Source organism: Apiospora marii (assembly GCF_038362585.1).
Source record: "Apiospora marii strain CBS 49790 chromosome Unknown utg000007l_segment0_segment0, whole genome shotgun sequence".
In the NCBI taxonomy this organism is placed as follows: domain Eukaryota; kingdom Fungi; phylum Ascomycota; class Sordariomycetes; order Amphisphaeriales; family Apiosporaceae; genus Apiospora; species Apiospora marii.
The window spans coordinates 2,867,082-2,889,335 of NW_027117379.1; the positions used below are offsets into that span (position 1 = coordinate 2,867,082).

The 22,254-nt window shown below is 54.8% G+C and overlaps 7 protein-coding genes across 7 annotated transcripts; 6 read left to right on the forward strand and 1 right to left on the reverse strand.

The window, feature by feature from the left end:
- Nucleotides 1-1,932: 1,932 nt before the first annotated feature.
- Nucleotides 1,933-3,852, forward strand: PG985_011294 (uncharacterized protein; the record flags this gene model as incomplete). The annotated part of the gene is made up of 4 exons (XM_066831061.1): nucleotides 1,933-1,986; nucleotides 2,092-2,409; nucleotides 3,168-3,560; nucleotides 3,634-3,852. The coding sequence occupies 4 exons, from the start codon at nucleotides 1,933-1,935 to the stop codon at nucleotides 3,850-3,852; spliced, it is 984 nt and encodes a 327-aa protein (XP_066681743.1).
- Nucleotides 3,853-4,455: 603 nt separating this feature from the next.
- PG985_011295 (uncharacterized protein) lies at nucleotides 4,456-7,392 on the forward strand (the record flags this gene model as incomplete). The annotated part of the gene is made up of 9 exons (XM_066831062.1): nucleotides 4,456-4,494; nucleotides 4,558-4,640; nucleotides 4,688-4,922; nucleotides 5,694-6,077; nucleotides 6,149-6,250; nucleotides 6,406-6,493; nucleotides 6,626-6,695; nucleotides 6,747-7,158; nucleotides 7,234-7,392. The coding sequence occupies 9 exons, from the start codon at nucleotides 4,456-4,458 to the stop codon at nucleotides 7,390-7,392; spliced, it is 1,572 nt and encodes a 523-aa protein (XP_066681744.1).
- A 217-nt stretch (nucleotides 7,393-7,609) lies between these two features.
- On the reverse strand, nucleotides 7,610-8,745 carry PG985_011296 (uncharacterized protein; the record flags this gene model as incomplete). Its single annotated transcript, XM_066831063.1, has 3 exons — nucleotides 7,610-7,634; nucleotides 7,849-8,248; nucleotides 8,385-8,745. The coding sequence occupies 3 exons, from the start codon at nucleotides 8,743-8,745 to the stop codon at nucleotides 7,610-7,612; spliced, it is 786 nt and encodes a 261-aa protein (XP_066681745.1).
- A 687-nt stretch (nucleotides 8,746-9,432) lies between these two features.
- PG985_011297 (uncharacterized protein) lies at nucleotides 9,433-12,242 on the forward strand (the record flags this gene model as incomplete). Its single annotated transcript, XM_066831064.1, has 7 exons — nucleotides 9,433-9,449; nucleotides 9,552-10,085; nucleotides 10,146-10,266; nucleotides 10,318-10,390; nucleotides 10,456-10,900; nucleotides 10,968-11,139; nucleotides 11,247-12,242. 7 exons carry the CDS (start codon nucleotides 9,433-9,435, stop codon nucleotides 12,240-12,242), a joined length of 2,358 nt encoding a protein of 785 aa, XP_066681746.1.
- A 779-nt stretch (nucleotides 12,243-13,021) lies between these two features.
- PG985_011298 (uncharacterized protein) lies at nucleotides 13,022-14,979 on the forward strand (the record flags this gene model as incomplete). The annotated part of the gene is made up of 2 exons (XM_066831065.1): nucleotides 13,022-13,183; nucleotides 13,261-14,979. 2 exons carry the CDS (start codon nucleotides 13,022-13,024, stop codon nucleotides 14,977-14,979), a joined length of 1,881 nt encoding a protein of 626 aa, XP_066681747.1.
- Nucleotides 14,980-18,478: 3,499 nt separating this feature from the next.
- Nucleotides 18,479-19,729, forward strand: PG985_011299 (gas1-like protein; the record flags this gene model as incomplete). The annotated part of the gene is made up of 3 exons (XM_066831066.1): nucleotides 18,479-18,593; nucleotides 18,668-19,018; nucleotides 19,080-19,729. 3 exons carry the CDS (start codon nucleotides 18,479-18,481, stop codon nucleotides 19,727-19,729), a joined length of 1,116 nt encoding a protein of 371 aa, XP_066681748.1.
- A 1,089-nt stretch (nucleotides 19,730-20,818) lies between these two features.
- PG985_011300 (aldehyde reductase II) lies at nucleotides 20,819-21,952 on the forward strand (the record flags this gene model as incomplete). The annotated part of the gene is made up of 1 exon (XM_066831067.1): nucleotides 20,819-21,952. The coding sequence occupies one exon, from the start codon at nucleotides 20,819-20,821 to the stop codon at nucleotides 21,950-21,952; it is 1,134 nt and encodes a 377-aa protein (XP_066681749.1).
- Nucleotides 21,953-22,254: the final 302 nt, after the last annotated feature.

Consider the following 22,254-nt stretch of genomic DNA (forward strand, 5'->3'; position numbering starts at 1 on the left):
CAACCTGCTCCCCATATCATGCAAAAGCTGACCAAAGGCGATCGTATCAAATCCGCTCGGGTCTTGCAAAACATGAACGTCCAGATAGGGATGAATGTGTTGCTGTGCCGCATGCAAGCATTGCCGGATCTTCGTTGAAAATGTAACCATGCACCCCAGTATCTGTAACCACCTAGACATTATTCTGGGGACCCATGTCTTTACTCAAACATCCCCAACACCCGAAGATTTCAGCCTCAAGGTTCGGCCCGCGTAAGAAGAACTCGACGGGAGCCAGTAAACTCAATTAACAGATAAATCGTAATTTCACGACAAAGGATATGCTTGGTTTCATCAAGCCAAAATAGCATGCAGTGCCACTACCTGTACGACCAACTAAACCTGAGCAGCAACCAACTGAACCCATCTTAGTTGCATTCGCGGAAATCGCCAAAGCGAATATGCCAATCAAGCGCCGGACGACATCACGTAATCGTTACCAGAGATGGAATAAATCACAGTAAAAGCAATTAATTAATTGCACATGAAGCAAATCATTACCTGACTACTTGAACTACTTGACCAAAGAAAATCCATAACCCAATATTCCAATCCCTCCCTTCATAAAAGAATTCCTTTGGTGTTGGTGTCGGTGTCGGTGTTGACTGATGGTGAGAGGCGGTTGATCGCGAGATACCTGTAGACTTAAACCCCGTCAGTACAATGGCACTGGTAAGTTCATACTCGAGATCTTTGAACAAGGAACCACGTCTCCCCAGTGCGACCTGGGCTATGCCAGATCCCAGATACCAACTCGAGAGAAGGCTGCTGATTCCCAATTGACGAGCCCACCCAGTGCCTTTTTAAGCCCGCTCTGGTTGTTTGAGTCCCGGGCCGCCCTGAACTTTGGTAACCACCTTACTCGAGCGGACGAATCGGGGAGCCTGGAGTGTGTTGCCCTCCCCCAAAGTAGGGGGCGTTGACCCGAACGGTGTCAGCACCCACGGTTGACTCCGGCTGTGAACCCCCGCGAACGAGCCGAGGGGCGGGTCATGGGGTTGGGTGTCGCATGAAAATCGGCGAGGGGATTGGCATGTGGGAAGAAAAACCCGAGAGGTGACCTCAAGAAAAACAAGCTGGGGGAACTTACTTGATGACCATGTGGTGACTTGGTTTGCAGCTGCATTGATGAATGTTTGCGCTGGGTGGTGTGGTTGTTGGTGAGTAATAAATATGTATGAAGGAGGATGGTGATGAAGGAGGATGGATGAAAGAGTGATGAAGTAGGATGGATGGAAGTGTGGCCAAGAAGGATGGATGGAAGTGTGGTGGTGGATGGAGGAGGGAAGAGGGAAGTTGAGAGGGAAGAGGTAGGTAGGTAGGGTTTTATGTGGTTGGAGAGGGCACATCAGTAGGCGGCTGATTGTGATTTTCCAACAATGTCAAGCTCTTAATCCAAAGTGGAGAATTGATTTTTGATAAATGGAAAGTAAACTGCTGAAACTGTCAACCGAAGGCCAGCAGGTCAGTAGATCAGTAAAGAGCTTGCTCCTCAATAGCCCTGATTGTCCTGATTAGGTGGCAGTCTGGCATCTACCTACCTACCTTACCTAAGGTACTTACACATTGCCAGGTACTTAGCTAGAGAATCACTAGAGGTAGCACCACAAAGATCAGTGGGCTCTAATTGGCCAGAAATAATTAATTGTTTGTGATTTCCCTACTGATCTTTACTCTTAGTGGCCAATGTTCCAAAGTGACCTGAGTCCACCCCCCTGAGATCAATGTGGAGTTGATACCAACGTGACCAGCCAATTTAGACAACTACCACCTTCCATCAAACATCCCCAAGCCACACATACCTACTCATTGGCATATAATTTTCCCTGCCATCATTTCTGAGTCCCATACCAGCATCCGGTTGCCTCGCACTTGCATTGAAAAACTACAAACATGGCGTTCCCCAAGTCTGCCCGTCTGACCAGGAAGAGGCCTAGAAAGCGCGGTGTAAGTCCGAATTCTGTCACCCAATGAGGATTGTACCCCATAGGAATTGTCAACATGAGTTAACATACAATACAGGCTCATGCCGTCGCAGTTGATGCATTGCAGCTCAATCTCGAGTTTGAATCCGTGCAGGAACGTCGAGAGTCGCTACAGACTTTTGCCGAGAGCGCGTATCGGCGAGCGGAGGCTTTGCACAACACTGGGTTGTTATCATCAGCTTCAACAGAGGACGAGTTCATCTGCACCAAAACCCAGCTCTCTGGGGTTATGTGCCGTCTCAAAGTTATGCTGACAAGGCTCGAAGATGAGAAGGATGCATATCTGACGGGGCGTGCCGATCTGCATCGAGAGTCAGAAGAGCTCTTTGTGGACAGTGACATCGTTTCCACCGCTGAAGAGTGGATCAACGTCCAAGAAAGACATGTAAGAATACTCTATCATGTTACCAAAAGCCATCTTATAAAATGATGAGGTTTTACTAACTAATCATGCAAATTAAGATCGAAGTATTGGGGGATTACGCTCACCTGTCAGAGCGTATGCGAAGACGCAGAGAGGCTGGCATGACTCTGTTCTATTTTATTACTTCGATTCTAGTTGCTGCGTTGTTGATCTGCTTAGTCACAGGTCTGTGATCTCAGAGTAGCTAGAGGTGCATGATGAGATGCGGCTGATTGCAGCTTAACCGACGAATGGGAATATTAATGACGTTCTTGAACAACCAAGTGGCAGCTCCCCAATGTGAATTTTTTTTTCAAGTACCTAATCAGGTGGTGAAGCAACTTGGTGGCAAGCATAGGTTCCAATAAGTGCTGTCACTGTGCCTTGAAAACGACCTGTGCTATTGTTTGGGTTTCGCTGAAGCGGTAGATGCAGGTATCGTACCTATGGACTTACTGATTAAAGGTTTCTGAGCTACTTGCCCCACCACCATTTAACACACACTGCCCTTTGGTTTCCTACCCAGCTTCGGCCAAGGACTAATTGAACGGCACAAGCAGTGTCGGTAACAATCAGCCATCAACTGCTATTACGCCATCATCCATCTCATTTGGCGTACGCTCCGGGATATGCCTGAATTCCGCTCTCTCGATCGAGTCCGGCCTCACACGGGCGGCGTAAGTATTGATTCAAATCAGGAACTCCAAGCTCGCATGATATGCAGCTAACAAAATCGATAGTTGACGCAAGCCCAGCTCACCCAATTCAACCTTCAGCCCCGCGAAGTAGATGAAGTCCCGGCCGGACTCCTGCACCTTGACGGCAACCTCGAGTTTCTCAGAAAAGAGAGAGACCAGCTCCTCGACTTCGTCGAACTGACGATTGAGCACATGAAGCACGAGGGGGAATACGTTTACCTGTTTCCTAACACCTACCCTGATGACTTCGCCCAAGTCGAGAAGCGGCTGAAGGGAATTCTCGTCGACATCGAGTTTATGCGAAAGCGTCTGTGGAATCGGCGCCGTTTTCTTGAGGGCAAGGGCGACCTGCGCGATGAGCAATGGGAGTTAGATCGTCATTGGGAGGACGCTCTGGCTCTGAAGCGGTGGATCGGTTTCATGGCAGCAACAGCGGTAAGGCATCCGGTGTGGTGATTCTGTTATGCGGGTACATGTATAGGACATTTAACTGACCCAGTACACGCAGGAGGAGACCCGGAATCCCCGATTCCCCAAGCTCCTAGAGAAGGCCGAGACTGAGTCTGCAGAAGAGAAGCAACGTGAGCCGGGTCACCGTAACCACCTGGCCACTTCCAATGCTGGCAGTACCGCACCTAAGGTTGTGGTTGTGGCATTGGTGCTGTACGGGTTCCTCGTGCCCATCATGATGCTCTACTACTGCCTGACAAGACTGAGCGCCAACTGAAGTTGATACCGCGTCATTGCGAAGACTGGTCGCAACATCTTTGATGATTTGGCGTTGTGTACGAAACGGGAAGATGGAGCGAAACTATCACGAGAAACACGTCTGGAAGATGGTCTGGTCTAGGGCGATGAGTTAAGCGATGGTTCTTCAACGGAACACTAAGTAGTTATGTCAACTGAACCGCAATGATAGTGCACTATCGATAATGTCCCATTGTGTCCGGTTAGCGGTGATTACGGTCTGTTTGTTATTTTAACTACTGATTCTTTAATCTAGCTGCCATTAGAATTACCGGGGAACATGGAGTCTTCTTCTGTGAAACCGAGCTGCAGTTGTTACGGAAGTGGCTAGCCTGGCTTGGTGAATAACCCACCACAATCTGCTTGCCCTTGCCAACTGGCATATTATTTTTCATCGCGACTTCTGAGTTCTAGATAAACGGCTGATTACGTCATACCTGCGATTACAAGCTGCGCAGGTAAACATACATCAGTAAGTGCCTGATCAAAGCCGAACATCTCCAAGCGGAACCTGAGACACGACATCACTCAGACGATTCGATACCATTGAAGTTTCAATCTTCTCCCTGCCGACATCCTCAAAATGAGGCCTCTGTACCTTGACGCGAGCGGCCCTGATAGCGTAAGTGACAACACAGTTGGGAGCACTGACTTTGAGATACCACGTCGCTAACATGGTGTGCAGGTCGAAGTGGTCATGGTCTCTCGTGATGGGACAGTCTGGCCCATTCGATCTGTTGAACGCATGCTCGGCGAAATGGAGGATTTGTCACGGGATATCTGTGGAGATGCCCGAGAATTCTATGAATTGTTAGAGGACATGGAGAGCCTTTCCATGTCACATCCGACTCTCAGAGAGGACGACTTCTTCGAGATCAAGTCCTCATTAAGGCCTTCACAGACCGCCACGATGCTCTGCTAGAACAACTCACGAAGCGGGTGGACTACTTGGAAGGCCGAAGATGGCTACTGGATGACTGGAAGGAGTTCCGCGAGGATTGGGACAATGCATCGGGAACTCGTACCCAGGCTGTCAAAACAGCACGCCAGGTAAGAGGATACGTCACGACATACCATGATTACAGAATCCACAGGATATGTGCTGACCAAACCTGAAGATCAGTAACCGAATGTGGAGTATGCACGACCCTCCTGTGGCTTGCCCTTGCTGCTTCGAACCTCATTGCCGTCAGCAGCAGCAACTGCATGTGGAGAAAAAGGCTTGTTTGATCATGGGTGGCGCATTGCTCTTGGTCGCTATGTGGTTGGTCCGGATGGTCGTGGTCTGGGCGATGTAGGCCGAGGATGGAAAGTAGGAATGGCACAGAAGCATTGTGGGCAGTAGACAGGGTTGTGGCATGAGATAGAATAACCTCTCTATAAGGCCCTTCAGGAGATGTGGTCAGTTTTATGAAGCATCCTAGAAAGCGTCGAGATACATGAATCATCTTCAAGCCGGCTGCTCAGTAACTTGGAACCACTTCATCAGGCAACCGTGGAATGTGATCACGCATCGCACTGTGAAAAAAGCAGAAGCTCAGGCATAAGCCAGAACCGCTGAGATCCGAAGGAATTTCATCACCAGCGTTGACATATCCAGACTTTCACACTTCATTATCTGGCCTTTTGCTTTTAGTTCCAGATCAACTCTTTCACTAGCAGTAAAGCGTACCCAATCTCCTTTTCAGTCGATCTCTACCTGATGTGCGCATTCTCACAATGCCAATCCCGGGTCATCGTCAGCGAGCTCTAACCCGCCGTCGCCGCGTTAGTCACTACCTATTCATGCTCAACCGTGGACATCGCTGACTTCCTCTTCAGGAGCCTGGACCCTATGTCATCCGTTATCCCGCTCTTGACCGTGAGCCCGTCCCTAATGCTGATCGGTTCAGACACGATGACTTTACGCGTCTCGGATCCTTTCTGCAGCAGCGAGACGAACTCCGACGAGAAGCGGAGAGCATATATGGACGGATTGAGAACGCGGAGTCCGCCATTTCCCCCACAATCGCCCTGAAGCACGACTTAGCCATGGCCAAAGGCCGACTCCGTCTCGTCATGCGGCATCTCGAGTGCTTACGCCATCAAGCCGGACAGCTGCATTGCCGCGGTCATCTGGGTCTCCTGATAGGCGGACTCCGTGAGGATGCCCGCGTGGTCGCTAATGTTGGAGATTGGGTTACAGAGTTGCAGGTTAAAAACAACGTAAGAATTTCAAATCACCTTGCATAAACGTGTTTCATCCAGCTCATTTCTTTACTGATCAAACTAAGCAGATTAATGATGATTGGACTGCCTATGACCTTCCCCTGAAGCCCGAGCCGGGGAAGAAGAACAACGCTGGACGGATTGTCGTCTACCTCGCTGTCTCGGCTCTGGTGCCTGCATTAGCGCTCACATTCGTTTTCAGCTTATAACTACAAGGAGGGAGAAATGGCATACTAGCAATGATTCACTGCGGATGATGGACTATGTCTAACTACAGACAAGTCATGGGCACTCGCTACTGTGGGATACATGAACAGGGTACCAGAGGGGTGTCAGCGCTGTTGAGCTTCGGTTACAGGTAGTGAATCAGACGTTGTCCGCACAGCTATGTGACCCTAAAGTCCTCGTGAATTGTGAGTTAAATTCTTAACGATTTGCTTATTGGGCAGATTGGAACTCCCTTCTCATTGAATGCACTGATGCTTCGCCTGCATCTTATAATAAATTGCCAACCCTGCCACAAATAAATTCCTCGCAAACCACAGCTCATTCCCTCTTTGATGCTGTTGCACCACTATGCCTCTCCATCAACGTCATCAGCCTTTCGCACGCGGTGTAAGTTCCTTCAGCCTTGAATCTTTTCATTGCTAATTGTTCAACTCGCAGGACACTGCTGACACCAGTTTTGCAGAATAGAAACGCCGAAGACGACCAATCACCAACCTCCATCCACCGCCAACTCGTGCTCGCCCTAATGAACGAACTCTCCGTCGACGACGTGCTGGAGGCCGCCCGGCTTCTCCGGAAGTTCTGCAAAGCGACGTGGAAGGACGCGCAGGTCCTGTGCAACACCAGCGAGTACGTCAGCGAGCTGGACGCCGCCATGTTCCGCGACGGCGTGGTCAAGCTCCGAGCGGTCAAAAAGCGCAACAGCCTCATGAAGAAGCGGCTGCGCAACGAGCGAGCGAGCTACCTGGACGGCCGCGCCGATCTCCGCCGGGAGATCGAAGAGATCGAACGCGACAGGGATCTGATTGAGGACGTGGACCAATGGTCAATTGATTTCCAGAATAGAGAGGTAAGAATCACATGCCATGCTGGGCGCTGATTTCCCTACGTTGTTTTGGCCGTTTACTAACCAGTTGCTGCGCAGTTCGCAATGCTTGAGAGCAGGCTTCAGATCAACCGTCATCCATCGCGTTTCGAATCCGCAAACCACCATCTTGTCGGCATCACCATACTCGGCCTTCTTGTTTTGGCCGTCGCCCTGGCAATGGGCCGAGTCTCGGGCCTGGAGTCAGTGTTCCCTTGATCAGCGCCGCCTGCTTGTGTACTGGAAGATACAGCGCTGGCTCTGCTTCTCACCACACTGGAAGAGCGAACAACAGGATGGTCATGTATCAACAGAAACATGTATAGATATGTACTACGTAGGATAGCATACGCGAGCAGAACGCTTTCCCTAGACACGGAGAGCTGAGGAGCATCCAAACGGGAAGCCTAGTTTGATCAGGTCAATTGAACCATGATCACACCCACGCTGCCTGGCTGTGCCTATAGATTCTCACATGCCAAATGTGCCTCATCCCCCGCCAACAGCCGCAGATTGTGTGACCTCGCCCATGCCCTCGTCACCTCTTTGCCCTTGCGTGTATGCACAACTACTTATAGTAAGTATGTCAGCCGCCTCTACGATAACGCTAGATGGGCTGCCCCAAAGTAAAATGCAATGCGAGATGTGTCTGGTGACTTACCCAAGCGAGCGTACCGACGGACCAAGTCGGCCGTGTCACGAAACCTGACCCCGCATCTCTTGAAGTGCTGTTCCGCCCTCGCGCTACGGAGAGGGTGTTTGGAAAAAACCGGGTTGTCGCAGCGGCTGGATGGGCACCGCAAAGTATACAAGGCGGTGTAGTCGCGGCCTCTTACGGTGACGGTGAAGTCAAAGACCCAGTAGTGCTCCTTGGTGACGAGGGCGGTTTTGATCGGGGGCTGTTTGGTGTACAGCCGCTTATTAATGGGTAGGACTGCTGGTGTCATGGCGGCGGGCCGCTTCTTCGCGCGCAGCACTCGGGTTGGTGGTGGTGGCGGCGGAGGTGGTTTTCGCTCGTGGGTGGGACGCGACGCGGCCCGGGCCGCTCGGGGCGGTTTCGCCTCTGGGGATTTGGCTGGGTGATCCGGCGGGGTGGTGTCGGTTGCTGGGCATGATCCACTCGGCTGGCGCTGGAGAAGCCTATCAGCCGGGGCAAACAGAACTGAGAAAAAAGAAAAGCAAGAAAAGGGGGAATACTGGGAAACGGGTACATGCCTCGTTGGTCGCCGTCGGAGGTTCAGGAGAGGCGAGATACTTGGGAACGGGCTTGAAAGAGCAAAGCACCCCTTCCTCGCGGAACAGGATGGCAGGAATGTCCAGGGTCAGGTTAAGGCCAGCATCTAGCTGGAGTGCGGCTTTGGGGTCCGAGGCCGCCAGCTGCTGGATGACGCTGGTCCTTTGCGCGATGAGCTCGTCGCACTGTCCCCGGAAGGCCTTGTAGGTCCTGATCTCCTGCACGACGGACTCCTTGAAGTGAGCTAAGGTGTCGCCCAGCTCTTGGTCGATCCGCGACAAGGCTTCAAATGCGCCCTGCGAGCTGCAGACATTTCGAGAAGGCAGACCGGTAAGCATTCGGGTGTGGCAGGGCATGAACGCGACCCTCGCAGCTCAAATGTTCATTTACAGGTAGTTGTTGGCTTTCCACCAAGTTTCTCAAGGAGACAGTGAATTATTTGATCCAGGTGAACTACCTAATACATGAGTCCCAGCCAAATTTCGCGCCAAAACACATATGTTGAACCTTGGCTTCCCCGGTCTCAGGGGTTTTGTTGACAGTCGTATTGGTGGCTTGATTGTGATTGTCTGATTGGCCGGTCCCGGACAGGTCCCCAGTGGCGCTGGGTGACAGCAGCCAGTCAATGGATGGCATTTCCAACCACATCGAACCAACAGTGCAGCCAAGTGCGACCAAAGCCATGACGTTGCATGGACTAGGTACCAATATTGACGAGAAAAGCGGACGACACCCCCATGTGCACACTGAAGTACTCACGCGCGCTGAAATGCCTGCAAATATACATCAAACATTCACAGCTGAAAATTTTGGTGCAAGGGTTTCCAGATATGGTTCAGCGTACAGCAAGCATATAACCCAGGTGAAAGTCCTGTGGTCCTCCGTTTGTAGGTTTCGAAGATCCTGCAGTTCAAGCGTTTGCTCAGTCAACAAATATTTCTATGTCAATCGAACCCACCTGAACAAACGCTGCCAGTGATAGCTTCTGTCTTCCTTTGAAAAATTCTCGCGTGTCTCTCGTCACAATGGATACAGAGAAAGTGTATGTATTTTACTGACATATATATCCACATTTCGTATAAGAGTTGCCCATCTATCATATACTTGAGGGCAAACAGCTAACATTGTCCCATGTCTCACTCAGCACCCTCGGGATCGATCTCGGCAGCACCAGCACCCGCGCCGTCCTCGGCCCCCACTACGTCGAAGAGACCAACCGCGCCGTGCAGTCGCTGCGCTTCGCCCCGGGTGACTTCTCCTCGGCCATCTACCCCTTCGAGGCCGACGGCCCGACGTACCTGTACGAGGAGTCCGACCCCACGCGCCGGCCCGTCTCGGCCAAGTACGCCTTCTACGCGCTTGTCGTCGCGTCCGACGAGCTGCTGGAGCAGTACCCCCTCGTTGACGAGCTGGTCGCGGGCCGCGACGACCGAGCCTTCCAGCAGCGCCTGCGACGGGGGCTCGAGGCGCTGTTTATCCGGATCGGGCGCCTGACCCGCGCCATCTGCGACGAGAACGATTACGAGATTGACGTCATCGGGCTCTCAATCCCGTCGCAGTGGACCATGGACTTTGAGGACCTGTATCGGGCCATTGTTGTCTCGGCTTTCGGCGCCAAGTACAAGGATCGCGTCGTATTTGTCTATGAGACCGAGGCTCTAGGGCATTACTTGTGCACGTAAGTTCTCTGTTTAACTGGCGTCTGCTAGATGTTCTTACGCATGCGGTCGATGCTAAGCCACGCATGTCCTGCCAGGGATTATGCCAAGAAGCTTCTCCAGTCTGCGGTCAAAGGGGGGCAAGAAAAGACTGTATGTCATGATGTGCTCTTGTTCATCGATTTCGGCGGCCATAATGCAGTAGGCACATATCCCAAACCGGTCCTCGCCTCTTACTTACTGATGTATCAGAATACCTGTACCTTCAACGTCGTCTACGAGGAAAAGAACAAGCCCAGTTTCTATCTAGTTTCCAGCGCCAAAGGTATCTGACCGCTCCTGTGCGACTTCGTATTCCATGTTGACCACTCGTGCTCTGTATGAATTTAGGTGCCGGCGGCGGCAGCGAGCAATGGGAGTACAGCATTGTCCAGACCGCGGTCCAGATGCTGGAAGAGGACCGAGGCCGCCGCCTACCCTCCAGCATCAAAGGCAAGATCTTCGACGACTTCAACAAGAGCAAACGCAACCTGGGGCCCGCCTGCACCCGCAAGTGGTACACCTTCGAGGGCCTCGACGAGAGCCGGGACGCAATCGCGGTCCCCTTCAGCCCCGAGACCATTGAGCGCCACTTCGACGCGGCCATGAAGCGGCCGCTGGATCTGGCGCGCGAGCGGATCGAGGAGCTAAGGGAGGTCAAGGACATCACCCCCCGGGTGGTGGTTTCGGGCGGGACGTCCCGTCATGAGGGCCTGAAGGACAAGCTGCGGCAGATGTGTAAAGATAACCAGATCGCGCCGCCCCTGTTTACCGACGAGTGGAATATGAACTATGAGTGAGTCTTGTTCCAATCATCATCATTATGGTCTCGTCCGTAATGCCTACTTATCTTTACTGCTTAGCTCCATGAAGATCGCCCGAGGCACTGCGTATGCTGCTGGCAACCGCATCACCGTCGAGCAGTTCTTCGAACGAGGGGCCGCGATTGGCGTGCAGAGACAGCAACGCGGGACCCGCGGCAACTACAACGAGAAGGGGTACTGGGACGACGAGGCTGTGTTCGCGCTAAGCAAGGTACGTCTTGCCCAAATCGGCCTCAGCCGCCTATGCATCTACCTACATCCCCTATGCACCCGAAACGATTTCCGGCCCAATAACCCACGCATTGATAAACCCAACAGGACCGCCGCGTAGTCTGGCAAGACTTCTCGACCGGCCGGGACCGCCTCAAGCTCGTCTGCCACCCCTTCTACGAGCGCCAGACCCCGCCGAAGAAGCTCGAATACTTCCGGTGCTACGACCTGCTCGGCCTCGGCATGCCCACGCGGGGCCACTGGGACATCGCGCTCTCGCTCGCGGGGCGCGGCGACGACGTACGGCTCGTCATGGAGCGCGCCCACGCCTACCCGAGGAAGAAGGGGCTTCTACCCCCGCCGGCGCCCTTCGACGCGCGCGAGTTTCCGCTCTACTACAACCGCGGCGAGAACTGCATCCACGTCGGGCGGGAGGGGCAGGAGGACGACGAGGCGACGCTGGAGGCGGTCACGGTGTACAAGAAGAAGGAGAAGGTGCGGGTAGAGAAAGGAGCGAGGCCGCGGGCCCGCAAAGTTGGCAAGACGGTCCGGAAGAGCAGGGGGGCGCCGGTGAGCAAAGCAAGGCGGAGAGGTCGACGGGCGGCCGAGGGTGGGAATGAAGGCCGCAACAGCACAGCTGGTGCTCAGACGGAAGCAACAACAGCAACACTACCGAAAGATCCCGTCGAGATTTACATGCAGAAGACCTCGGTCGAAATGATCAGTCACGAGGAGGAGATCGAATTGCAATTCCGCCGCGCTATCAAGCAGAATCCACACTGTGATAGCAGTACCATCAGCACCATTCCCACTCCGATCCCGAGCGAGTCACCACCAAACTTTCCGGTCGGGCAAGACACCGACCGGATCTCCGCCACTGCACTTTCAACTACGGCCTACTCTTGCTCTGCGGGCAACAGGGGACCTAAGTCTCCCTTTCCCTCCGCCTGTGACGAGGATAGTGCTGCCAATGTCGAAGGGGACAAAATTCAGAACAGATCCACCCCGAAAGGAAGAAGCGCTACCCGAGCACCGGAAGACAATCTCTCGGACTTCGATAAGGGGGAATGCTGGGCTGACGTGTTCTCCTTGTCCCCATACTGAGGTTGCAGTTTTCAAAGTTCGTTGTGATTCAGGGGGCTGGGGGTCCGATTACGAGTGGCAGGGTGGGTTATGGCGACGGTGTACTCAGTCTTTCCCTGTAAGGGTGCTTCCTTGCCATAGTAACACAAGTAAACCCAAAACGAGCGAATACGAAATGAAAGTGTACAACTCAGAGGATTGTCATTTGACTGTTGCTCGCCTGAGTAGAAGGCGTAGCAACGAGCTACAGATACGAGGTTGCATCACTAACGACATTCCCAACCGGGTTGATAATGATAGAGGTTTGTCTTTCTCGCAAGACATACCGGTATCAACCTCCATCAACGAGCCCCAATTGGCACGCTTAAACCGCAATACCCACTAGACCGTGCGGGGTGCAGGTCGGGTGTGGGGGATCATCTGTCAAAATGCAACCTTACCTTACTCCTCACAGCTGAGGACGGGATATTCCCTCCGAATACTTGGGTTCGGTGCAGCTATACGAAGACAGTCTCGGGTGGTTATCGAACCAGATATTGGTGGATCTTGGCAGAGTCCTACAAGCCCGTCAATCAGCTAGGTGTGCCTCTTGCCCTTTCTGGATCTCGCTGCGGCTTTTGATTGGTGGACCAATTGTCCGAGAGTTTGTCCAGATTGATTGCCCCATGATGGCGTGGCGACCAAAGTCGAACCACATATACGGGTCTTGGATATATGTATATATATAGACTTCCAAAGAATCTCATCTCAAGTTATAATCGCAAGACTGGATAACTTCCTGCCTCTTGGTTTCGACAATGATGCACGGAATTATCGCCAACTGTCTGGCCTTGGTGGGAACTTGGGCGCCGCTGGTTGCGGGGCAGGCAGCACCCATCGTCACGGGGGATATCGGCGTCGTGGCGCATGCCTTTGATATCAGCCAGGTCACTCTGAACGATGGCCGGGTACAAGAGAACCAGGTGAGATGCCGCATATGTGAACCACGATCGGAAAAGTGATCGTTCTACACCACACGCAGTATTAACGCCGAGACCAGAACCGGACGTTGAGCTACCTGAAGTCGGTCGACACGAACCGCCTCCTGTACAACTTCCGCGCCACGCACAAGCTCTCCACCAACGGCGCCCAGAAGAACGGGGGCTGGGACGCGCCCGACTTCCCCTTCCGCTCGCATATGCAGGGCCACTTCCTGAGCGCGTGGTCGCAGTGCTACGCCTCGCTCAAAGACGACGAGTGCCGCGCCCGCGCGACGGGCTTCGTGGCCGAGCTGCGCAAGTGCCAGGCCAACAGCCAGGCGGCCGGGTTCGCCGCGGGCTACCTGAGCGGCTTCCCCGAGTCCGAGTTCGACAAGGTCGAGAACGGGCAGAGCACCACCGTCGTCTACTACGCCCTGCACAAGACCATGGCGGGCCTACTGGACGTTTGGAGGAATATTGGCGACCAGACGGCCAAGACGACGCTCCTGGACATGGCGGCCTGGGTCGACGCCCGCACGGGCCGGCTGAGCTACGACAAGATGCAGTCCGTCCTCAACGTCGAGTACGGCGGCATGCAGGACGTCCTGGCGGAGCTGTACCGGCAGACGGGGGACCAGCGCTGGCTGAAAGTGGCGCAGCGCTTCGACCAGGCCTCGACGTTCGACTGGCTGGCGCGCGGCGAGGACCGGCTCGACGGCAACCACGCCAACACCAACATCCCCAAGTGGGTCGGCGCCGCGCACGAGTACAAGGCGACGGGCACGCAAAAGTACCGCGACGTGGCCCGCCACGCCTGGGACATGGTCGTCGGCGCCCACAGCTACGCCATCGGCGGCAACAGCCAGAACGAGCACTTCCGTCCGCCCAACGCCATCGCCGGCTACCTGACCAAGGACACGGCGGAGCACTGCAACACGTACAACATGCTCAAGCTGACGCGGGAGCTCTGGACGCTGGAGGGGGCTTCGGGCGAGGGAGGATCCAGCACACGCTACATGGACTTTTACGAGCGCGCCCTCCTGAACCACATCCTGGGCGCGCAGGACCCGCACAGCGCCCACGGCCACATCACGTACTTCTCCTCGCTGAACCCGGGCGCGCGCAAGGGGTTGGGGCCCGTTTGGGGCGGCGGCACCTGGAGCACCGACTACGACTCCTTCTGGTGCTGCCAGGGGTCCGGCGTCGAGCAGAACACGCGGCTCATGGACGCCATCTACGGCTACGACGACCAGGCGCTCTACGTGAACCTGTACGCGCCGTCGACGCTGGACTGGGCGCAGAAGGGGGTCCGCGTCACGCAGTCGGGGGACTTCCCCAACACCGACACCGTCGTCCTGACCGTCTCCGGCAGCGGCTCTTTCGGGCTCAAGATCCGCATCCCGTCCTGGACTCAGGGGGCTGAGGTCGCGGTCAACGGGCAGAAGCAGAATATTGCCACGGCGACGGGGACTTACGCTCAGGTACCGTCCCGGACCTGGGCCAATGGCGACAAGGTGACGATCAAGCTGCCTATGCGCCCCTACCTGATCAAGGCGAACGACGACGCGAGCCTGGCCGCCATCTCTTACGGGCCCGTCATCTTGATCGGCAACTACGGCAACAACAACGTAAACTCCGCACCGACTATGAGACTGGATACGCTGAAGCGGACGTCGTCTTCGGGTCTCGCGTTTACCGGCACTACGAGTGATGGGAAGAGTGTGAGCCTCGGGCCGTGGTACGATGGGGGCAAGGATTTCAATTACGTCACGTATTGGAAGTATTCGGGGTCGCTCTAGTCTCTTTATCCGTCATTTTACGTTAGCCGGAAGTTAACAGTATGTTACAGCAATGCTTTCGATGTCGGGTACAATAACTACAGACTTAATCTTAATGACTTCTTTCGTAGTTGAGCTTGTAGACGTCTGTGCATCCACGCGCGACATTCTTCGGACTGTCGTTGTGGTCCCTCCACGCCCAAGATAAAAAGACACAGGAAATGCCATCACACATTTCATTTAAAGCTGGCATTGCTAAACATCAGGCTGATAATGCCCAGTGCCTTTCTCCTAGTACTAGAAGAGACCCTCATGAGAGTATCAATGATAATCCGTACCAATCACACTTTGGCTTTTGTTTCAAGTCGTAAAAGCTTCCCCTAGGTATCCTTTCCAGTAGTGGGAGCTCTATGCAGAGCAAATAGGAATATGTGCTGTAATACTGGCTGCAAAAAACATACTAAACGACGCACAACGGCTTTTCGTTCGACGCTTCTGTCTCATGTAGAGATCATGCTCTGTGCGTGGCGTATTTTCTTCAAGGTGCGGCAAGGCTCAAGTTCTGACTTGCCTTGTATCGTTACTAGGGTCGAGATATTGACTTACGCTTGTATACAGTCACTCACCAGGTCTTGCTCATGTCTCACGCAATAAGATTGCAGACTACTCTGGAGTGAAAGATTACAATACCATATACACGTGAAGATACAAATAGGGTGATCTATTACGTTGTAGCCCAGCTCTTCTGTACCTAAAGTTGGGAAATCGGTGGCCCTGTTCTAGGACAGGTACTCTCATGTGCAGCACGTAGCGGCGTCAAAGGATGTCAACCTTTATCATCTGGAAGACCAGGTGTGTGATGGGAAACTCTGCAGGTTCCCATCTAAATTTGTAGCATGGAGAAGGCGAGAATCCTACTGGTATATGTACGCTCGCAGGAATTCGGAGACTAAGAAATAGAGAAGGAAAAAAAAAAAAAAAAAAAACGGAAATTAAAGGAAAAGAAGAACTGCAAGGATGCTGAAAGCCTTCATCGCGAGAGACATATGTGTGAATGTCCATGTGGAGAGTGCTGGCCCATCAGCCACTTTCAGTATCTGACATACGACGACGAATTGGTGAAGTCCCCATGCAATCGACTTGGCGATGGCACAGATCCGTATCGTATCGGGCTGGGGTGCAGCGCCCATGGATACATATGCCGATGCTTCTATCAACCCCTGTCTTAGGGTTGGCCTTGGCGGCCGACAAAACATTGCTTGGTCTTGTTTGGAGCATCTACGCATACCATGCAAAAAAAAGTACTGATCCCGAGGAGAATGAAGCCGGGGCTTCTCAGGCGAATTATATCCATGATGGCCATTCAAGGGAATGATCCGTGGCAAATCCAATTAGCAGAGCCCGTGGTAGTCTGGCAGTCAATTGCTTATGTAGGCATTATCTGAGCTTTATCTGCCATCCGAATGCAGCGGCCCCGGGCGATGGCGCAAGCAGCAAGCTCCTGAGCAATTGTCTAACAATTTCACAACCGATATCCACCAGCATACGTAGGCCCTTGTCGACGCTTGTCGTATCTGTCCCAGAGCCGAAGAAGAGCATGGTCCTGGGCGAAATTGACTCGCGCATCAGAGCGGGAAGCAGGAATAATGTTTTAAGCATGAATACGTAAGTTACCACCAGCGGTAACGGGAAGGCAGCGGCTGGGCGATTGGTTCGTCTTGATTTTGGGGGAGCGCTGGTTTGGTCGCTGGCCCGGGTTTTCACGCAGCTCGAAAAGGAGTCAGTGCCGGTGCTAGTCAGGGGCAGGACCGCTAGCACAGGCCTGTAACGCGACCCTTGCCGACAGGTCTAAAAACGTACACTAAGAACCGGGCCCAAGATGAAACAGAGATGCAAAACCCCAACGCGTTTGCGCTTGTGCTGTTCTTACCTAATGCGCCGGCAATAGATGATGGGTGCGGGCGGGGCAGCAGGTAGGTAGGTATTTCCAGAGAGGAAGGGAGGGCACAGGCAGAGGAAATGGTCGACGTTGCAGTCACAACGGAATCGGATGCGCACGCTGGCGCGGATCAATCAATGCGTTATCCAATTTGGGAATGTTCGAGACCGAACTGGAGACACCGAGCGCCATCGTTTTTCCAGTGCGACGGTAGCAGGAGTCGCCAGGTCTGTGGAGGTGGAGTTGCGCAGTCCAATTTTCCCAGTCCAGTTTTCCAGTTTTTTCCAGTTTTCGACCCGGGTCTGGCGGTGCAGCATGGGAAAACGTGGTGCGAGAACAGAAAAATTGGGAATTGAACGTTTTCTGGAGCATGCGCTGACAGCAGTGCAGTGGTGGTAGTTTCTGGGGATTTTAGTGGGTGGTAGAGCGATCATAGATCTCATCTGGCAGGTTTTGCCGCTGATTAATAGCAGCTGGACAACGACACTTCGCAACCGCCATCATGGCCACCGCGACACCGCAACAAATACGCCCATCCTGTTCAAATGTCAGCCCGGCCCTGGCCCCCGAGTCATGGCAATTACGCAAGCCTTCCCGGAATGATCCTCCACGGTTTCCTCGGGTTTGGTTCCTGTCGCTTTTTGTCCTTCTTTCCTTTAACCTTAGACTCGTTTAACATGCACCCCCAAAGCGACAGGGCAGGGGAGCAGCTTTAGCGGATGGACCGAAACATCAGAGCCCCCTGTCTCCGACAACTTGGCACATTCTCGACGTCCCGCTTCCAGCTTCTGCCCAGCGCTTTGCCAACATCGCCCATCGACAGGAAGAGGGCGCAATTGTCCCATCGTACCATCGCTGGGCAGGCGGCCAAGGGCCCTGGCACCCATTACGAGCCTAGACCTGGGCGCGTGGTGGGGTGGGTGTGCTAGGTTAGTGTCCGCCTGCACCGCCGGGGGTTCTTGTCTGAAGTTTGAAGGAAAACATGCCCAAACGAGCCAGAGGGTCGTCGTGCCCGCCAGTCAACTCGAGCCGACCGCTGTAAACGGCTCCACAAACGTCGACCCCGTATCCACAATCGGCCCATCCCTGCGACGGATTCTGTTCCAGATGATCTTCACTACCGGCGTGCACCTCATTGGCCAGCTTCTGCTTCTCCAAACCAAGCTGGACGACCGGACGAGGCGTCAATCAACGCAAGTGATCCGACCGGGATGGCAGGGACCAGGCGCTGCGAAAAAGAGGCTTTGATATTGGCCCCCCTGGACGAACTGCTACCCTCTCCCACGATGCCTGGCCAAGCGGCCCCGTCAGCACCTCGCATCGCGCAACCCGAGCGTTGTCGTCTCCCGAGCCGTTCGTTTATAATGCCCTCGATTCCTGCCGTCCTGCTCTTCTTCGGGCCTTTTGCTCAGTTTTCGCTCATCCATTCTACATTTGTTTCTCTCCGCCAGCGGGTCTGATCTTCTCTACCTTTCGTCGTCAATCTTTATACTACTCCCGTTTATTGTATCCATAATTCTTTTCATTCCCTAGCCGTGCAGGTCGCAGTTTCCCGAGTCCTCTCTATCCTTAACCGTCACGATGCCTTCCATCCGTCAAACCCTCCTCGCCGCGGCCCTGTCTGCCGTTGTCCATGGCCAAGGTGTCATCGTCAAGGCCCAGGGACCCAAGGGCCCGGCCAGTCTCGGTCTGCTAGGTATGTATCCGACAAGTGCAGTGTAGTGTACGCTCGCTCAGCTGTCAGGCCGGTATCTAACAATGGTGATCTAGTCGACCCCACCAAGCCCGATGCCAACGTCATCAGGCAGCAGGAGATTGTGGACAACGTGGTGAACGAGTGTGGTAGAACCCTTCTGGCCGGCAACATGGATATCGGCGAGAACACCGAGATCGCCCTGACGAACAAGGCCGTCACCCAGGTCACCAAGGGCGCCAACGTCGACGTCACGATCCGCGCCATCAACGCCGATGGCAAGGGCCCCTACATCTGCGATATGGACATGCAGAGCAACGCCGCCGGTGCTGTCGGTCAGGTCAACCTGACTGTGGCTGAAACCACCGCCTCCAACGGTGATATCAACCTCAAGGTCAAGATGCCCGCCAACATGGCTTGTATCGGAGGTAAGTTTATTACCTACTCGACTTTGGTGATATCTCAAACTGACTAACACGAACCACACAGCCTCCACTGGCGACGTCTGCACCGTTCGCTGCCGCAACTCGGCCGCCAACGGCCCCTTCGGCGGCTGCTTCGCCGTCCAGCAGACCGACACGACCGCCAACAAGAACACTCCCCAGAACATCAAGACTAAACAGACCCTCAAGGCCGTAGCGGCCCAGATCGCCCAGAACGTCAAGGACTTCCCCGCCTACGTCGCCGCCAACCAGAAGGCTCCCACCGCTGACGACCAGGGTGTCTTCGCCGTCAACGAGGTCCTCGGCATCGACAGCAAGGCTTCCGCCACTGCTGGTGCCGCTGGTGCCCAGCCCACAGGCGGTGCTGCTGCCGGTGGTAACAAGGCTGGTAACGGTAACAAGGGCAACAAGGGCAACAACGGTGCTAACCGCGGTGGCAACGCTGCCGGTGGTAACGGTGCCAACCGTGGTGGTAACGCTGCTGGTGGCAACGGTGCCAACCGTGGTGGCAATGCTGCCGGTGGTAACGCCGCTGCTGGTAACGGCGCCAACCGTGGTGGCAATGCCGCTGCCGGTAACGGTGCCAACCGGGGCGGCAACGCTGCTGCTGGCAACGGTGCCAACCGGGGCGGCAACGGCAACGGCAACAACAACCGCCAGAAGATGCGACGCAACCGCATCGCCTTCATGGCCTAAGCGTTCCTTGGGAACGTCGTGGAAATGGCTTGCCCATCGAAAGTGCGGTGTAATCTTCGGGTTACCCTGCTCAACACTTTGAACCTACCCCCGAGATAGAAAAGACTCAATCAACTCAATTTCACATTGCTTTTGGCATTCCGACCTTTTGCCCAATTGATGGGTGGGGTACATTGCGTGTCACTTCTTTGCTTTTTGCTCTCTGTTAGATATGGGATGGGCCTCATGTACAAAATACTGCCGCATGACTTCATGGTGGCAGGGACGATGGAATGGTTTGGTATGTATGGATAGGGCGATGCACACGGGTACTTAGACAGGCTGACTGGAGTGTTTTCTCTTTACTTGAGTCTTAATTGAATTGGTTCAGGACATCCATCCCCCCCTCGGCTTGTCTCGCAGCAGTGTCGTGCACGTGTCTCCCCCTTTTAGCGCCTCGCTGTCTCGCGCTCAAGTCGCCGTTAGCGTCTTGTCACCGAGTTTGCTGGGACGATTTATCAGCGCGGAGAGATCTTGGACCTTACCCACTCTTAGCCGTCCTGTCCGCGGTGTGTTCGCCCACCTGGTGCTGATTTTGATCCACCACGTCATCGTGCCGGCAAAGTTCCACTTCAGCAACGTTTTGACGATAAGCAAAATGCTAGCAAATCGGCTCGATTAGCAATCAATCCACGTCTCGATCCTTTCGCCAAAACAGCGTCCGTAGAGGCCGGTCGGTCTGCACGGGGTGTCTCATTAACGAGATGGACTCCGAGTGCTGAGCAATGGCGGTCGCGAGGCCCAAGAGCCACCTAGGTTGGCCGGCGCGCGCCATGGTCAAAGTCAATCCGGGCAGCATCGTCATGCAGCTAGAGGCGCTAGCTCAGCCCTGACGGAGCGAGATATAAAGATGAGAATGACGGCTCGGCCGACTAGCTCTTCCATCCCATCTCCTTCGAGTCTGTGTGCCCAAGCATACGTACGTCAAGGAACCAACGCCAAAGACCCCTTGCCTGGCATTCAGACTTGAAGTATCTGCCCGTCCTCTTGACTACTTGCTTTTTGTCCAGTTTATCCGCACTCCACTTCCCACGAGACACTGTCGTCACCATGGCCGACCCAGCCACCACCACCCTCCCCCGCGACGCCCTCATCCTCGTCACCGCCGCCAACGGCCTAATCGCGTCCCACGCCGCGGACCAGCTGCTGGCGGCGGGGTACCGCGTCCGCGGCACCGTGCGCGACCTGGCCAAGTGCGCCTGGATGACGTCCCACTTCGAGCGGGCCTACGGTCCGAACCGGTTCGAGCTGCTGCGCGTCTCGACCCGCGACGAGATGACGGACCCCGCCGTCTGGGACGCGGCCTTCCGCGGCGTCAGCGGCGTCGCCCACGTCCTCGGCGCCGTCGACCTGAGCGTGCAGGACGTCGAGGCCGCGCTGGCGGAGGAGTGGCCCATGCACGCCGCGGTGCTCGACGCGGCGAAGCGGGCTTCGGAGGCGGAGGGGGGGCTGATGCGCGGGTTTGCTTTTACGAGCTCGGCGTGGGCGGCGTACACGCCCGACGCGTCGCTGCGGCAGACCCTGACGAAAGACTCGTGGAACAAGACGGCCCTCGAGCTCTCGGCGCCGGCGAACGGCATCCTGGTGTTCAACCCGGCCAACGCGGATCCCAAGTACGTGCTGGCCCCCTTCATGGCCCTCAAGACGAGGCTGGAGCAGGCGTTCTGGGCGTGGGTCGAGCGGGAGAAGCCCAAGTTCGCGTGCAACGCGGTCCTGCTCGACACCGTCATGGGCCGGTGCCTGGACCCCGCGGGCCCGCAGGGCGTGCCGTCGACGGCGGGCATGGTGCGCTGGGTGTGGGACGGGACGTACCGGCAGGTGCTGGACGCGATCCAGCCGCAGTGGCACATCGACTGCGGCGACGCGGGAAGACTATACGTCGCGGCGCTGACGCAGGGGGACGTGGACCGCGAGCGCGTCTTTGGGTTCGGGGAGCGGTTCAGCTGGTTCCAGGTCCGCCGGCTGATGATGGAGTGGTACGAGCCCGATGAGGAGATTGCGCCGGTGGCGGACTTGGGAACGGACCAGACTGATGTCCCGAACGAGCGGGGGGCGGAGCTGTTGCGGCGGCTGGGGAGGCCGGACGGGTGGACGGGGCTGGAGGAGAGCTTAAGGGCGAATATGGAGTGTATCTTTGAGGCGGAGAAGGCGGCGGGCAAAACGCCTCGTAACCGTAAGACTTAATGTTGAAGTCGCTGTTGGATGGTAATGGCTCTTTGTCTCCAGTCTGAGGCGGTTGACATTGGCTTTGTTTCGACAAGAATGGAATTATCAGATGTCTTTATGTCGAACTCTGTAGCAGAGTAAAGCATCGGTGTTCTAGATCTCTAATCGTATCTGGGCCCTTGTCTGGGTTTCCACAACCAAGTAATGTGATATCTAGTCAATGCTATTATTAGAAGTTTCCTATATAAGGCCCCCAGTCCCAACCCCTGTTGTAGATCCCAGAAACACAAACCACTCGCAACCTTCACGAACACGCCTAA